Source organism: Aplidium turbinatum, chromosome 14 (genome assembly GCF_918807975.1).
Source record: "Aplidium turbinatum chromosome 14, kaAplTurb1.1, whole genome shotgun sequence".
In the NCBI taxonomy this organism is placed as follows: Eukaryota; Metazoa; Chordata; class Ascidiacea; order Aplousobranchia; family Polyclinidae; genus Aplidium; species Aplidium turbinatum.
The window spans coordinates 1,403,732-1,420,496 of NC_137485.1; the positions used below are offsets into that span (position 1 = coordinate 1,403,732).

Genomic DNA, 16,765 nt, shown 5'->3' on the forward strand with positions numbered 1-16,765 from the left:
GTCCGCGCAAATGGATCACTGCACGGTTAACCCCGCGCTTGTCGAAACATTAGCAGTCGTACAATACCTTGAAGGGCTCCTGCTGTTGAGCAATTTCCAGTCGATTCATTTATTGTTGTTCGTTTTAGGGTTGCAAAATTCCCGGGAATTTTCAGAGCCGAAACTTTCCATGGGAATTTTGGGAAACTTTCAAAACAATCTTAATTTGATGTTGAAACAGGAAAATAATGGCCGTATACTGTTTAGAATAATAGTACAATGTATAACTAAAATACTTTAGAACATACAAACACATGGTTTAGTTTAACAACTTCAAAAATGATTCACCACCAATCTGTTATTTTTTTGCAAAGAAAAACAATACTGAGTCAGTTACAAAGTCGTTGTTCTAGTTGCTGCGGTTAGCATCTCCTCCGGCACGGCTTCTTCAAGTGATGTACTAATGATTGTTCTGGCAGCGTCATCGACTTCAGAGTCAACTTCAATTTGAGTTGACTTGTCTTCACAGGGCTCAAACAATGCTAAGTTTGACCTGACTGATACTAGTTTTTCCGCCCTTTCATTTGCGAGCCTATTGCGGACCTTGGTGTGAGTGTTCCCAAATATGATCAGTATTTTTTTTAAATATTGAATAAGTATGCATAAGCCTCATTCTTAATTAACACCAAATTAATGTTTATAATAATTAAAGAAAATAAGAAATGCTTAAGATGGGTTTTTGATATTTTTTTCTAATTGATGAAATATTTAACAAATGTTTTAAACATAATAAATGCCAAATGAAAATTCCCAATATTCCCGGGTCCTTCAAAATTCCCAGAAAGTTTCCAAAATTCCCGGAAACTCTCCACCCCTTTACAACCCTAGTTCGTTTGTCGATCATCTTCGTCATTTTTCATTTCTCGCAGAGCTTGAGCGCTAATCGTGGTTCATTCTTTTTGGCCACCAATGCACGCTCGGTAAGGGAACGTTCAAATATTACGTAACGCTTTTTTTCCGAATTTTTGACCCCCCCCTCCCCCATGTAACGCCAACGTAACGCTTTTTTCAATCTCCCCCTCCCCCATGTAACGCTTTTTCACTACGAATTCAGCACAAAAAACTACCATTCCGTACTCGAAAGCGTTACGTAACGTTTTGCTTGAACCCCCTCCCCCCCGATGTGACGCTAACGTAACGCTTTGCATAAACCACCCCCTCCCCCTCGAAGGCGTTACGTAATATTTGAACGTTCCCTAACAGGTTTGTAAAATATTCCATCCACTCGGAGCCGTTGAATAGAATTACCGCAAGTGCGTTGCTCAACTGCATAGCATACTCGGGGAGTGAAAGTGTCTGCTGTTGGATAAGTAGTCTGTATACTTCATGATCATTGAGACAACATAGGCTACACGCATTCAGCTACTTTGCGAATTATAAACGCAACATCACCAAATAGAAAAAGACAGCGAGTTTGCTGCTTCCGTTTTGGTGGCATGTGTTTGAGTGTCTGCAAGACATGGCCGAGTGGTTAGCGCGTTGGGCTCGCAGTCGAGAGCCTGCATGTTCGACTCCAGCCACCCGCACTTGCTGTTGTTTCTCTGGGCAAGAAACTTTACGATAATTGCCTCTATCCAGTGATCGATTTCGAGTAATGGGTAGTACCAAATTTAAGTCATAAGTAGAGTAGACAGGTGTACGTCGGAAGGCGTACACCGATGCATAGCGCTCAAGTCCGCTTTCCCGCAATGCAGGATAAAGATAAACAAACAAAAAGATAAAAGCGACAAAACGTGATGCAAAAAAGATGCACCGGGATGCTTTTAGCATGCCTTTCAAAAGTAAGTTTTATAATTGTTGTATTTCCAGACGTTTAATATAAAATAAACAATAATAATTGTAGCGATAGCCAACCAAGTGAGAAAACCATTTACCTCTTGTACTTACTAATAATATTATGGTTTTATTTATTGTCGCTCTACAACAGCTGAGGTCTTTTAGCGACATGGCTCATTTTTAATTTGTATCAGGTTTACGATGCTATCACATTATTACCCGACTCATTCTCACTGCGCTATGCAAGATAGAACACAATCGGTACCGTTTTTAAAGTCTGCGGTTTGACCCGACCTGGAATCGATCTCAGATCTACCAGAGCCGAAAGCGAAACCACTCGGCCACTGAGCTTGTACTTACTAATTCAGTGTATAAAAGCAACGCAATATATAGTAAGAAAGAAACGCAAAACAATCAACTAAGGAACGTGGTACAGAACGCTCAATTGATTACACGCGCAGTGCGGTGGTAATCAATTCCAACGTCTGTACCAGAAAACGCTGAATGTGATTATGTAGTGAGGCAGGTCACAAGTTTACATAAAATCAACGTAAATAAAATGACGACAATAACAATAATCTTCAAGTTTAACTAACGCAAAAAGATAAAGCTGAAATTTGCTTTTACTTTGTGTGCTTCAGCTTCTCGTTGCCCGATGAGGATTCAGCACGTGCAGTTGGCTTCCGACTCTGTGGTAGGGGCGCTAAAGAGCGTGGGAAAATACTGGTCAAGTCAAAGACAACAAAAGTGAAATTAAAATTGGCCATTTGGCCTACCGTATTATGAGTTAAGCTTCTGATTAGAGTAGAATCTGCTTATGGTGGCTTTTGATGAGAGACCCTCTAAAAATTGCACTTTTGGCAAATGTACAAAAACATAGCCGCAGATGACATACGAAAGATTTTTTTAAATCGACCACTGCGGTGGTGTTATGCAACTGCCTTGGTGTGTGTATGGTACTGCATAGCTTCGCTTTTTTTGAAAATTACCCTATCATTATCAGGACATAAAATATGGATTGCTCCCCTTTTCAGATTACTTTCTAGATCATTTCCTGGTTTTTACAGGTTATGTATTTAGTTAATTGAATTACTCGGCAGCAGTAGCCGAGTGGTTAGCGCGTTGGGCTCGCAGTCGAGAGCGTGCATGTTCGACTCCAGCCACCCGCACTTGCTGTTGTTTCTCTGGGCAAGAAACTTTACGATGATTGCCTCTATCCAGTGATCGAATTCGAGTAATGGGTAGTACCAAATTTAAGGCATAAGTAGAGTAGACAACCGGAAACAGACATTGCAATTGGCTGCAGCGTGGGTCAGATGTACGTCGGAAGGCGTAGGCTACACCGATGCATAGCGCTCAAGTCCGCTTTCCCGCAATGCAGGATAAAGATAATAAAACAAAAACGCTTGATTATTGTTGAGCTGATTGTTAAGCATATCAGCTTCTATCATACTTCGTTTAACAATATGCTAGCTTTGTCATTCTATGTGTTGCGCGAAATGTGGTGTAGGAAGAATACTGTACAAAGTTCAAAAATAAGTGGAAAATATAATCAGCGCACGAAAATTAGTATAGTGCAGTTGAGCAGTCACAGAAGTAGTAGTCCAGTTTTAATCTGGTGATGTCCCCGTTACCAAAGGTGGCCAGATTCACCTCTGCCACAATTGCCTTCACACCCTGCCTCTGTCTAACGCTTCCTCTCTTGTCAAGCCCACCTTGCTGCTTTCCTCCTCAAATTGTTTTCTACGACCCTCCACTTGCAACTCCAGCGCTCTTCTCAAAACATGCCCATATCACCTCACTCCATTTGCCTTCGCCAACTTATCAACATTCTAATTCACAGTTATGCAATTAATTTATTTTGACAATTATATCGTACCGTAATTTTTTGTGGGAATCTTTATTCTCAGACTTGTAAAGCTTACGACTGGCAGTTTCACATAGCCTACTTGCAAAGGCTTTGAACTACTGACGCAGACCCAATCATGGAAATTGAAATTTCCACTTGTTGAAATGTCTGTATGCCATGTATTTTGGCATGCATAGTTTCCATAGCACAATTTCCAAGTATCAACAGAACTTAATTCAAGATTAGCTTTTTCTAAACATTCAAGACAAAATCTTTTCCTCTTGCGATGCACAGATGATTTTGATGTTCCAGCCAGCTATTTCAGAATATTTGGGAGTCAGTTGGTCGGCTTGCTGTCGCAGAGAAGTGAAATGTCGATCCTCCATTGTACAAGTAGTCTTGGTCACATGATCTTTGCTCCAAAGCTGCACAGGATAACCACTCTCTTGTATGTATGAATATTTTCCTTGTCGTTTGTGGCTTCTTTTATCTCTTCAATCTCAAACGTAGTCTCCTGTTCTATCCTATTGAATCTTCCTTTCGTTTCCCCAACACTTCCGGCTGCTCTTCAATCATACAACTTACAATGATGGGAATTGGGCTTCATACAACGATATGATATTATTACGTCATCAATTGTAGAGATCTTGCCACATTATGCATTGCACAGTCACTGTGCGACACTGATTGCCAAATGTAGTTGTCCATCAGGTTGAATGCTAATTGTTAGACGGAAATAAACAAAAAGCCATTTTTTCTAATCAACTCGTTTTCTGTTGCAGTTAGCACTTAACAATGTGTTGAAAGCAGATAGAAAACCGACCCTTCTGAATATTTGCTACAAGTTCCAGCTCTCTATCTTTTACCACCAAAATTGAGAAACAATCTTGAGAAACAGCCAAAATTGCATAAAGCTGCTAGGTTGCACCTCAATATGATATCATAATGAAAACATAACTCCGTTTTTAACTTCAGCGTTGAAAATCTATTCAAAATATGACCCAAGCTTATTTTTTCTGAAAAGTCGTTCAAAAATGGGACACCCTAAGTCCATACTCCATAGGTCTAATATGTATACTGCATATTTTATTATTTTTATTTTGTTTTAAGCTCAATTGCATGTCCATTGTCCAGTCTTGAATATATACAACAAAAAAGATGTAAAGTAATTGTGTGTAATGATTTACAATCAAGGAACTAGTGGATGTAAAGAGTATACTGAATAGTGAATATGTACTGGTAAAGTGGTCCAGAAGTTTTGGTGATTTCTGGTGTGGCAGTTAACTTCTCGACCACGTGTACACTGGCATATATATTACAGTCTAGAGTTAAAACCAGTGCATGTTTTTCTGTGTAGATTGAGTCTGTTCTGTCGTATATTGGTACGGTAATTGTCTGAAAATATTAGTTGAATTGTGAATACATTTGAAAGTATTCTGCATGCACCATGTCAGATAAAATTCCTCAAGATCAACCTGCATTGTATGACCAAGTTGAAAAGGATGATTCAACTCCAGAAGATGTTGTCAAATCCAACATGGGCTTGTTCAGTGTTGACGTATTGGTAGTGATCAAAGATGCGCAGACTCAACATGGGCTGAGACATGGAGATTATCTTCGCTACCATGGTTATTGTAACCGGCGTATGAAAAGAATACGAAATGTTTTAAAATTTAAAATGGGAGATAAGAAACGTGTCACCCCCAAAAAAGTCACTGAGAATGTATTCACTGACCCAAGGTAAGATTTGCATGAAGTTCTGACCTAATGTTGTTTAGATGGGTCGTTCAAATGGGTGTAAGTTTTATAATCAGGGTTGTCAGATTGGAATAATTGATTCCAGATCTGGAATCAAAACGAACTGTCTAGTAGAGAAAAAAAATGTCTGGAATCTGGAATAATTTTTAGAAGCAAATTGGGATTATTTAGACAAGTCTAGATTGTTTCGGTAATTGTCTTTTTTTCATTGCATTTAGTAGCTGCAACGTGTGCGCGTAACTTTCTGCCCTAGTTTTGTCTCTTTCTTTGAAACTTTGTTGCTGAATTGCACGCTCTCTGGCGCGAAAGCCTGTCTGTGAGAAGTGTGACGCAACCTAGTTAGCTGACAGGACTTTCCGCACACTTAACACTGGGTTATATTTTCATGTATGTTAAGTTTACTTTTAATCTGTTATATATATATGTTTTTAGGTTGTTACAGAATACAGTACCGTAGTTATTGTTAAGTACCGGTACGGTATTTATTGATTTTCATATTTTGTTGCATCGAAGAAGTTAGATAAGAAGTTCAAAAATCCAAGCGTATGTGAAGTTTATTGTAGGAAGAATATGGCTCTACGCAGTGGCGTATCCTGGTGGGTTGAGCAAGGGATTGAAGGGAAGCAATAAAACTCATGGGGGATAAGAACGTTTCGAAGACCCGCGTATTCTAGGGGGTCCGAGGGCATGCCCCCTGGAAAATTTTTGCAAAATTACACTCAAATAATGAATTATAGTGCTTTCTGGATTCTGGAAACACTTTTAGGGTAGGCTAATATTTGTATGTACGGTATGATATTTTTTAGCAGATGTACAGCGATTAACTTATCAAAGGTAGCTCTTACACAAACAGGCAAAAACTGGGCAAGGCTTCTCAGCAGGAGGCAACCCTACGTACATTTTTCAAGAATTCTAATGATATAAAGAAAAAAACAGTTGCTATTTCACTAGCTGTGTTCATTTGTTAGCATACATCGTTTACACTGCCGACCATTTGACAAACTTTTTCAACAAGCACGCAGGCACAGATATAAAATTGGGGTGAACAAAGGCTACAAAACTTGATAAAAAATGTGCTGGCATCATCTTATCGTAGGGAAATTTTCATTTCAACATGAAGATTCTCACCACTACTTATTGTAAGTTATATCATATTTACAACATACACTGCGTATTTAATGGTATTTTGTTTTAGACTTAAAATGAAATGTCTAGAATAAATTTAGAATAATTTAGAATCAAACTGACATGCAATCTGGAAGGGAAGGCTACAACTAATCTGACAACCCTGTTTATAATATGATTAAAACTGACTCCGCCTATAATTATGCAGCATACTCTTACATTGGTTGCAGATTTTCAAAGTAACTTGTAACATGCAGTTTATGTTTGTTATGAACCTGCATAAACGTTTTATTTTACAATTTGCATAGAAAGAGAATATGTCTGAATGTTTCAGGTACATCCTCATGATGCTTATGACTTCAGAGCGGGCATGGAGCCTGGCAATGCACTTCAAGCAAGAAGCTAATTCGAAACCTCGTAAACGTCACCACATGGTGAACAAGATGCGACGAGCAGTGAAACATGCTGATGATCTAAATGACCTTTGCGAAAAGTGCGATAAAGTAGATGCAAGAACGAAATTGGAAGCTCAGGTGGAATTGAGTTTTTTTACTATTTACCAAAACTGTTTAAATGTATGGTCCGAAATTTTTTATTTTAATAGGTTTTGTGAACTTTGTCAATAAGGAATTCATCATCTTTATAATTAACTTCATTGATTAGAAACTAATTGTATTGTAATTTGTGTCACACCATTTAAAAAGCTTGTTCTGACTCAAACATTCAGGATATTATTTGCACTGTTTCCTAAACAATGATAGAATTGTTATAGATGTAACGTTTTAATTGTAGTGGATACAACTTATAAGGAGAAAGAGGAACTGTGATTATTATTGCTGAGTGCATTGTGTTCGTGCTTTGCATTGTTGAGATGCTTGGAGGTTTAAAACTCATCTATTGATCATTACTTTTTGTTGTTTCTCAGGCATACTGCTTATACATGAAAGGTGTTCTCGCCTTTGAATTAAAAGACTGGGTTTCTGCCATGGAGCTGTTTAGAAAAACACAAACAATTTATCGGAAGTTGAGTGAAACAATGCCAAAGGAAGAACAGTCAACTTACTTGAATATGGTGGAAGAGATTTCACCCAATATTAGGTGAGATTGAAATAGAGCTAGCTGCGTTTTTTAATAAATGTTTTTTGTATAAACCGAAGGTTAAGTTTGGAAAAATAACCCGATGTTTCTATGTTTAGGTATTGTGCTTACACAATTGGGGATCAGTCGGCGATTGACGATTTGATTCAGATATATGGAAGTGGAAGACAGGATCCTTTGTTAGCCGGGAAGTTGGACTCTCTCATCGCGGAATCGCGTGGAAGCAAAGCCGCCTCCATGAGTGAGACCACTTGGAGGGGCCGCGTGATTAGAGTTAAAAACAACAAGGTGGGTTGTAGAAAACTATTTTACTATTTTATTGTTATTTTGACACCAGGCAGCTTCTAATATAAGTTTTGTGTTATTTGATCACGAAGCAGTTTTGTTACATCTGGTTTGTCTGAATGGAGAAGATTTCGATGAAGTGGGCAGGAAGGTAAGGAAGCCAGGGTTTGTGTTCTTCAGGTATGCCATTAAGGATCTTATAAAGACACAGCTGCGTGGTCTTGAGCCCTGTCGAGCGTCTTTTGTTCATTCTGCCAACCATATACTTGGTTATATGGAAAGTGTCTAACAGATACCAGAAAAATATCTTTGTCATAATGCGACTGATTGAAACTCCATCCTGCAGGGCCACCTGAACTTTCTGTCTCTAGGTTCGCTTATTCCTCATCGGAGTGAAAGAATTCGCAAAAGATTTCGAAATGATTGATCCTGACGACCGCGATGCTCAGATCGAGATGTACGACCGTGTCCTCACCGAGTGTAAGGACGCCCTCCAGTGTACCAGGGACGACATGAGGACGGACCCCCACTCGAAACCATCGAAGGAACGTCGTGGGAATGTGGGTTTGTATGAACCTGATCTAGATTCGGTGTTTTATTTTGACAACATGACGGTTTGGAAGGGAAACGGTACACAAGAAACGACTGCCATCTGTGCCCTTTTAATTTTCATAATAATCTAGAAGTATCTAGTTAAACATAACGTATGATTTGTATGAGCTCTGTAATGGTGAGGCACATGAGGATGTACAGCTGTTTGCCGCTGACATTCTTATCGCAGTTATTATGTGTTTATGAACTTATGAATACATGATGAATGTCAATGTATGACGTAGTCGGATCCATTATTGGCAAGATGAATATCGAGCATGATTTCACTTTGTAATTCCGCAGTTTGCGCCACCATACGGTAATCCACCATCTAATTCTTGTCCCATAGGTGTCCAACCTTCAGCTCCTTAATTCATATTTGACCTTTGTGCGGTTAGCAAAGACAATTCAACGCAATCTGTTGTTAGTTGGGGGACTCAAGACGAGGGCCTCCCAGTCGTTACTCACTGGAGGAAACCCCGGTAAGTTGTAAAGGTGACGTGAACTGTGGTGTTTAGCTACATTGATCAAGGGCAAAGATTATGCCATCACGCAGTTTCAACGACCTAAAGGATTGTTTGCACTGTAATTTTGATTTAATGCACGATGTGTGCCTTATGTCAATGGTTCCCAACTCGTTTTTAAGGCGACCCATTTTTAAAAAAAATTCAGTTTGGTAAAATCTTGCGACCCAAGCAAATTGTCGTAATATTTTAAAAGCCATACAAGATTGTGTTGCAAACAAACAGCACTACAAAAGCAGCAACAGTAAGTTTTTGAAATCGAGGCGTTATTTTGCTTAGGCATAGCCGCATGTCGGCTTTAACTTCCAGCCGGTTTCGCTGTTCAGTTTTCAATACACACATGGCGCTAAATCCAATCTTTCAAAGCCAAGTTGTTGCAAATGGAATTTGTTTTTGAATCTCTAATTGTGAAACTGTGGGATACACTTTGTACATGGAAGCCCAAAAGCGTATGTTTGCAGAATCTTTGGGGTATTTGTCTTTGAAGGACGCAAAAGAGATACGGTTTGCTACTTCTGTCGTTATGTCCATAAACTGTTCAGCAACATGGATGAAAAGTTGAGGCAGATCTTTTTCAACAAATGGATCAATTATCCAATCATTTTGGTTATTGAGTGTTAGAGATTCTCCATAGTAGTGCACAAAATTTTTGGCAAACTGTTCCAGGTGTCTAATTATCGTTTGCTTAATATCAACTTCATTTCCACAGATATATTACGTTAGCTGAGGAAATATATCGTACTCATCTCTGGTGACATTACTTTTCCAGAATATGAGTTTTTGTGTTAAGCAGAAACTTTTGCGGCGCGATCAATCACAGTAAAACCGTTGCCTTGCATATATAAATTTAGAGAATTCAGAGAGTCAAATATATCGGCAAGGTAAGCAACTGTTGCCTTGAAATCTTGCAAAAACTTCTCGGCTAATCTCACACAGTTCTGTTGCCTCAGGAAGATAGCAATCTCCTCTCTGTGGAGAAAGCAATAAGTCCATACAGCATTTGGGGCTTTGTCTTTGATGCGTTTTACCACACCAGACTATGCGTGGTCTGACGTGGAAAACGTTGTCATAGTTTGTCCGACATAGCGTTCGTGACATATAGTGCACGTTACAATATATATCCCGTAACTTTGTCAAGTTAATTTATGTTTGAGTCTGAAATTTTTGTTGGGTTTACATTTAGCCTAATAATAATAATAACAACAATAAAAGCGAAAATTGTTAAAACTTCTTGCAGTACGATCATGCTACAAAGCTTTCCGATGTCTCGACATGAAACGCTTCATGACTGGTGTTTAACTGTTTATATTTTCCAGTTTTGTGATCGATCTCTTCACGTTTTAAATTTTTTCTATTGTTATTTTTTTCGCCCAATACACAATATGCCTGAAAAACAAGCGACCCAAAAAAATTATCAGGCGACCCAACTTTGGGTCGCGACCCATGAGTTGGGAACCACTGCCTTATGTAACTTGACCGTACAACTTGTGTTAAAGAAACATGAGTCCCAGAGTCTTTTTTATTTGCTTTCTGATGCTATATCCAACTATGCAATAAATTACGTCATGGTCTTTCTCGACCCTGAGTTGACAAAGCATTGTTACATCACAGAGGAGTCGGGTGCTGGGGACGCTGGGAAGAAAGCTCCGAAGCCTACAGACTTCATGCGATTGTACGACAGCATTTTGCAAAGTCTCTCTGAAGCGAGGACATTGCCCGGAGTGGAAGAAGACTCTGCTCTTCAGGAGGAGATTCAGACTCAGAACTCCGCCTTCCAGGCTTTTAGGTGTTTCTACGTCGCTCAGGCATACGTGAAGGAGAGGAAGTATGCCGAAGGGATGGCGTTGTACGACCGGGTCCTGGAATACGCCAACGCGGCGCTGAAGGCTTTCCAAACGGTCGAAGTTAGTGAGGAATTTGATTTCGTCAACGGCGCAGAGCTTGAGAAGCTGATTGAGACGATCGCATTCAACAGATACCGCGTTCACGCCTCCGCTGTGCTCGATGGAGTGCAAGATGACAAACAAGATGAGGTGGATCAGACCATTCCTCTCATGGATCGACTTGATGTGTACTACGAAGATCCTTCCGTGTCCTCCCTTGTACCAAACAAGCCCAACAGCAAGGTCCCTTCTATGACCTCCGCTTTTCCCCCATCTTTCGAGGCCATCCCTTGCAAACCGTTATTTTTTGACCTGGCCCTCAATCACGTGTCATTCCCTTCTTTGGAAGGGAAACTGGGCCAGAAGCCTGGGCAGACCAAGGCTGGTTTGTCCGGCCTGATCAGCAACTTATGGGGCTGGGGAGGAAAGAAGTAACCAGCCGAACTGATTGTTGTTGTGAGGTCACAATGAAGAACTACAAACGCTTTATTACAAGAAGTAAGGTTTCGATTGAGCTTCGTCTAAGCAGTGCTCCAAACAGTTACAAACAATCTTCATCAGTTATAGGAATATTAGCGACGAGTAACTCGATCGAGATGTAATTGTTTTGTGGCGGTGGTTGTGTTGTTTTCTCATATAACTTCATAAACGTCAGAAGAAGATTTGACAAAACAATTAGAAAACGTTGCTCGGTGTATTGGGAGATGTGTTGTTTCAGTGCAATGCCATGTGTGACGTGTTAATGTTGCAATTATGTCGTCATCATGCTGCTTTGGTTGCGTATATCAATGTTATGTTATGCCTGGGAGCAGCAGCGGGGTCTTGATGTTGATAGTGTTCTGTTGGGAATGAACCGTATTTGTGGAGTGTGCGTCTGTAACGATTTATTGGGGATTTACAGTTAGATAGCAAATTATTATCTTTTAATAGTGTCGTACAACAAAACGTATCTTCCGGCTTGCCCTCCCGAACCGTGCTTGTTCAAATAAAATATTGTTTAACCATGTTTTGTACTATTGAGACAACGGTTTTCTGCAGCGCATACTATGACGTCATAAAGGGTTAGGAGCTAACCACGCCGTGTGCCCGATCTCTCCCTGCCGATGCTGCATGCGTTTACATCGCACACATGTTGCGCGACAACATAATCTCTTCTTGGTTGAGGTCTTCAACTCCTCAATGAGGTACTCAAGGAATTTTGTTCCATTCTCTCAATGGGGTATATTTTGTTGCAAACCTTCATGGTGCTGCGCTGCCAGTTTTGAGGGAACTAAATATCGTCTGGTGAAAAGTAACGTTATAGCGGATCCGCTTGCTGGCGCTAGACATTTATTATTTGGTTAGAAATTACTGCTATGTTGCATTCATCCAATGCTGGCATTTGCACAACAATCTAACCTCTTATCCTTGACAAGAGAAAAGCTTTTTTGAAACTTAGCTACGGTAGGCCCACTCTTCCAGTTGAGTTTTGCTTATGGTCTTGGTGTCGGCTTAGCTATCCTGGTTTGTGCTTTGTGGGCGCATCACTCAAAAGTTCCATCATTAAGTTCTTCTGCGTCGCATTGTGATAAGGAAGCCAAACCGCACTTTTGGATGTTGGAATGGAAGCGGCCGACCCCTATTCAAATTCTTTTGAGCTTGACCTAAGTCGGCCGGGGAAAGTCCATACGAGGAGAGCACGCCATCGGGTGAGGCATCAAAAAGGAACAATACATGTTTGAAATATACAACTTAGGCCTATGTAGTGTGCAAATGTTGCGCTGAGTTCTCATACGATAAACAATAAAACATATAAAATCGGAGTGTCGGTGGCACACCATGCCGCATTCCAAGTGTCTTCTATGTAGGCTAAGTGGTGTTCCGAAAGTATGATGACTGAACGGCTGTATCAATTCAAGGCCAACTGGTTGAAAGGGGAGTCGTGTCTTAACTTTAGTTGCCGAGATGGAACGTCGAGTTTTGCGTTAAGCAAGTGGCTAAGATCGTTTGCCCAGCCAGGTGGATGATGGCTTCCTTTCAGCGAAGCTCAGCAGGTTGGATAGTTGCAAGGATTGTAGACTAGCCTGTTGAAGTTGAACGCGATCGTTAATCAACTAGAGGTGCAATATTCAACAATGAAAGAAATCAATGCACATATTTCCGCTAGTGAGCAGTAGAAAGTCAAATTGTCTTCAGCCCACAAATTATGTTGGATTATTGGTCTTTCGCTACCATCCTGATTGCGCCATAATCTAACCAACAGTTGTAGCCTACAATCAGGGGCGCGGGGGGCGGATGCCCCCCCTGCCCTCAATTTTTCTGCAGATGGAGGGGCAATAGTGCCCTTATAAAGTCATGTCAGCTACTGCACATTTTGCAATATAACAATTTCTGCTATTGATTGATTGATTGAATCTTTATCCTCGGACTGGGAAAGCTTCTTGCAGAGCTTAATCCTGGCAGTTTCGCATACTTGTAGAGGCTTTGAATCACTGACGCAGGCCCGGTCACCGAGATTGACAAAGTGAAGTTTCCGATTGTTGAAGTCTTGTTGCCGGGGAACCATTCCATCCATTAGATGCCGCTGAATGGAGAGCAGTCCTTAACGTGCGTTGCTCAAGCGCACACCCCGAGAGTCGAACCAGCGCCGCTTGGTCTTGAAGTTTCTTCGTTCCAGAAGTGACGCGCTAACCAATTGAGCTATCGGGGCGGCCTAATTATTCGCTTTTAGCCTAATTATAATCTTTCATTTTTGCCTCAAAATAATATTTACGGCAAAAATTTTGCAACACAGTAGCCTATAGGCCTTAAAACTCGTTTTTTTTTTCGGCAGCCATCGTGGCCTACCGTTAGCTCCTTCTCGGCAGCCAAATCTGCGTGCTTGGAGGCCAAAATAAAAATAACGATATCACAAGTAAATAGAATTAAACTTGCAACAATGCTAAAATGATCACTTAGCATTGATGAAGTCTGGGCCTGGGCGACGTCCTACAATAGAATCGTTGCACCACGCAATAACTGCTTTATCGGGATTGTAATCCTGTACTGCGGGACCATCTAACGACACTCGCACGAGTGTCTCCAATGTGGCTGATTTAAAGAAGTACGCTACTCCCCTAGAATTCGTTTTAGCAACGAAAAACAACGTTCGACATGAGTTGACGATGACGGCAAGGTAATAAAATAAATATTTCAATGATGTGAAAGACATTACTAAACGAAGCATGATTTTTGCAAAATAAGATCAAAAAATATTTTCCCCTCTGATGTCAACTAACCCAGTTATCCTTTTTAACAACGATTCAATGTCCGACAACATCGAATCGACATAAAAACGACAATATTGCCAGCCGACGTAAATTGGCACTTCGGATTAAGACTTTGTTAAAATAAACGTCGGGAATTACAAACAAGACTGACAGCGCTGGTGATCGCAGATGGATATATTCCATCAATAATAAATATTCCCGTACAATGCAACAGTGGTGATTATGACGCGCTGACCTAATTTTGCGTCACTCTTTGATACTACATATTTTCGACAGTTAATCCACGATCATTTTATTGCGAAATTAAATAATTGGCTAGAAGAGACCGGCGGCCAAACTTGGCCGATTGAGGAGGTAGCACCGGTGGTCATTCAAGCACTACTAAGCGGCCATGGCCGCAGGCTTCTTTAAGGCTTGACAGTAGGTTACATCATTATAACAATAACATAGCATGATGCCCTTCTTTGTATACCGGACACTTGTAGGCTATCATTACTCAATACATAGTGAGCTGATAGATTAGCATTATCGCTATATCTTATCTTAAAACTTGAAAAAAAATTGGCCGTTTAGTAAACAAAAGTGCCCTTTTTTCGTAATCTTCCCCCCCCCCCCCAGTCAAATATCGTTCCGGCGCCCTTGCCTACAATGCATTGTTTTGACAATTACATTTACTCTGCTTGTTTATTAATATGGCGCTGTTAAAACAAAATAAATTGACTTGACTGATGAGTGATGACTAGGGCAACCAATTTTTTGACCTAAAAACTTGAAATTTTGACTTTATAATTTACTAATTTTGACCTAATTTTGACCAATAACTTTCTGCGTTTGCAACTCAAATGTGAAATACAAAGCACATTAGAAATCAAACCGTTAGGTAAGGATATCTTCTTTTTCTTATGAAATAAAAATGTGGAAGACTCAAGGACACCACAGCTAACGAACAGGTAAGCTAATGAAAGTCACTCGAAAAACTGCAAAAGATAAATATGGAATGTCTTTAAATATCCCGCAATGACTGAGAGGGTTCTGCAGTATTATACTTCAACATCAAGTAATGTTTCACAGTATCGCCTTTGAAGTTCCTGTCTCTCGCCAAAATTTTTCCTAAAATAGAGAAGCTCCTCTCTACTGATACAGAAGTTGCTTGGGAGTTCCTCAGCAGGCTATATATAAATGTGGTGAAATATCATCTCGTTCCATTTTCACTATGTACTTGATGTCATTCCTTGAGATTCTTGCTTGAATATATTTTCCAATTTGGCAGCCATCAACACCAAAGTTGAAGGACCTCATTTTCTGGTAAGCTTCTTGAATGGTGTAATGGCTGTCTTCCATCTTCTGAATTATATCAAACAGTGTACTGTACAACTGCTCCTCTATTTCTACAAGGTGAGTAACTAAATTGGGAGCTTTCACAGCATCTTGAGCATGCCGCAGCAAGACACCACCATCATGGAATCCTTCCACAATATTTTTTACTTCTGGTAGACTTCTTGAATAATAGTAAGCAGCTTTCAATCAAGTGCCCCATCTAGTTACATTTGGCTGTGGAAGTTGGCCAATGGAAGTAAAACTAGCTCTTTTTGACCTGTTTTTAATGGTCACTGCATTAACCCTGGCAACCAACTCATCAACAGCAGGGCAGTTGGCTAATATTCAATCGTCAGTAGTGGGCGAAACAAGATTATTAACCCAGAAATTGCAACAAATCAATTATTACGTCAAAATAGCAACATAAATTGCAACAAAAAAATCAGTATTTGTGTAGCTTTAATAAAATATCAAAAGAGAGCAGAAAAACTATGTTAAAAGAAAATTTTGACCTAACCATAAAATTTGACTTTTTTTTTACTTAATAACTTTGAAACCTCTCTTCGTGTCAGCCTAAAATTTAGTTTGTGAACGTTTTATAAACTTTGAACAAGGCAGAAAAATTTTGACTTTATTGACTTTTGGTTGCCCTAGTGATGACTATTGTGACACCATCATTTACTTCTTTGTGCAGGTTCTGCTTAACCCAATATCTGCCGGCTCGTTAAACTACAGTAGCATTTGCAGACTCAGTGTTTGGCTTTGAATTTGACATCTTAGCAGGTCGTACCAAAAGCTTTATAAAGTTTGTTACTTTATTACGGAAGTGATGATGGAAAAAGGAAATTATTCATTCACAGGGGTTCAAAGGGGTTCAATTGTCCGTCTACTCTTCTACTGGTACACCCAGCAGACCATGTCTGTTAGATGGGATGGTTGCTTCTCAGCATTATTCCAAGTCACTAATGGTGTGAGGCAAGGAGGAGTTCTTAGTCCCTTCTTGTTTAATGTATACATGGACGATTTGTCAAAATTGCTTAATAACTTAGAAATTGGCTGCAGTATTGGTAATTATTGTATAAATAATCTTATGTTCGCTGACGATCTTTGCTGCCTAGCTCCCAGTATCAAAGGTCTGCAAAAACTCATTGACACATGTGATACATTTGCAACTACGCATAATATTGTGTTTAACTGTTCTAAGACTGTTCGATTGATGTTTTTTACTAAACAACTCAGGGGAAAACTCCAGCCTACAATCAGACTTGGCAA

At 40.0% G+C, this 16,765-nt stretch overlaps 1 protein-coding gene across 1 annotated transcript; it reads left to right on the plus strand.

The window, feature by feature from the left end:
- Positions 1-5,025: 5,025 nt before the first annotated feature.
- Positions 5,026-11,953, plus strand: LOC145782729 (signal recognition particle subunit SRP68-like). Its single transcript, XM_082594484.1, has 7 exons — positions 5,026-5,404; positions 6,882-7,080; positions 7,473-7,645; positions 7,744-7,933; positions 8,302-8,490; positions 8,871-9,003; positions 10,657-11,953. Exons 1-7 carry the CDS (start codon positions 5,112-5,114, stop codon positions 11,361-11,363), a joined length of 1,884 nt encoding a protein of 627 aa, XP_082450610.1. The 5' UTR covers positions 5,026-5,111; the 3' UTR covers positions 11,364-11,953.
- Positions 11,954-16,765: the final 4,812 nt, after the last annotated feature.

Bases quoted from the DNA above. Each gene is read 5' to 3' on its own strand.
- LOC145782729 (XM_082594484.1), top strand. From the start codon at position 5,112: ATGTCAGATAAAATTCCTCAAGATCAACCTGCATTGTATGACCAAGTT. The intron at 5,405-6,881 runs GTAAGATTTGCA...TGAATGTTTCAG, and splicing joins AATGTATTCACTGACCCAAG to GTACATCCTCATGATGCTTA. The intron at 7,081-7,472 runs GTGGAATTGAGT...GTTGTTTCTCAG, and splicing joins GAACGAAATTGGAAGCTCAG to GCATACTGCTTATACATGAA.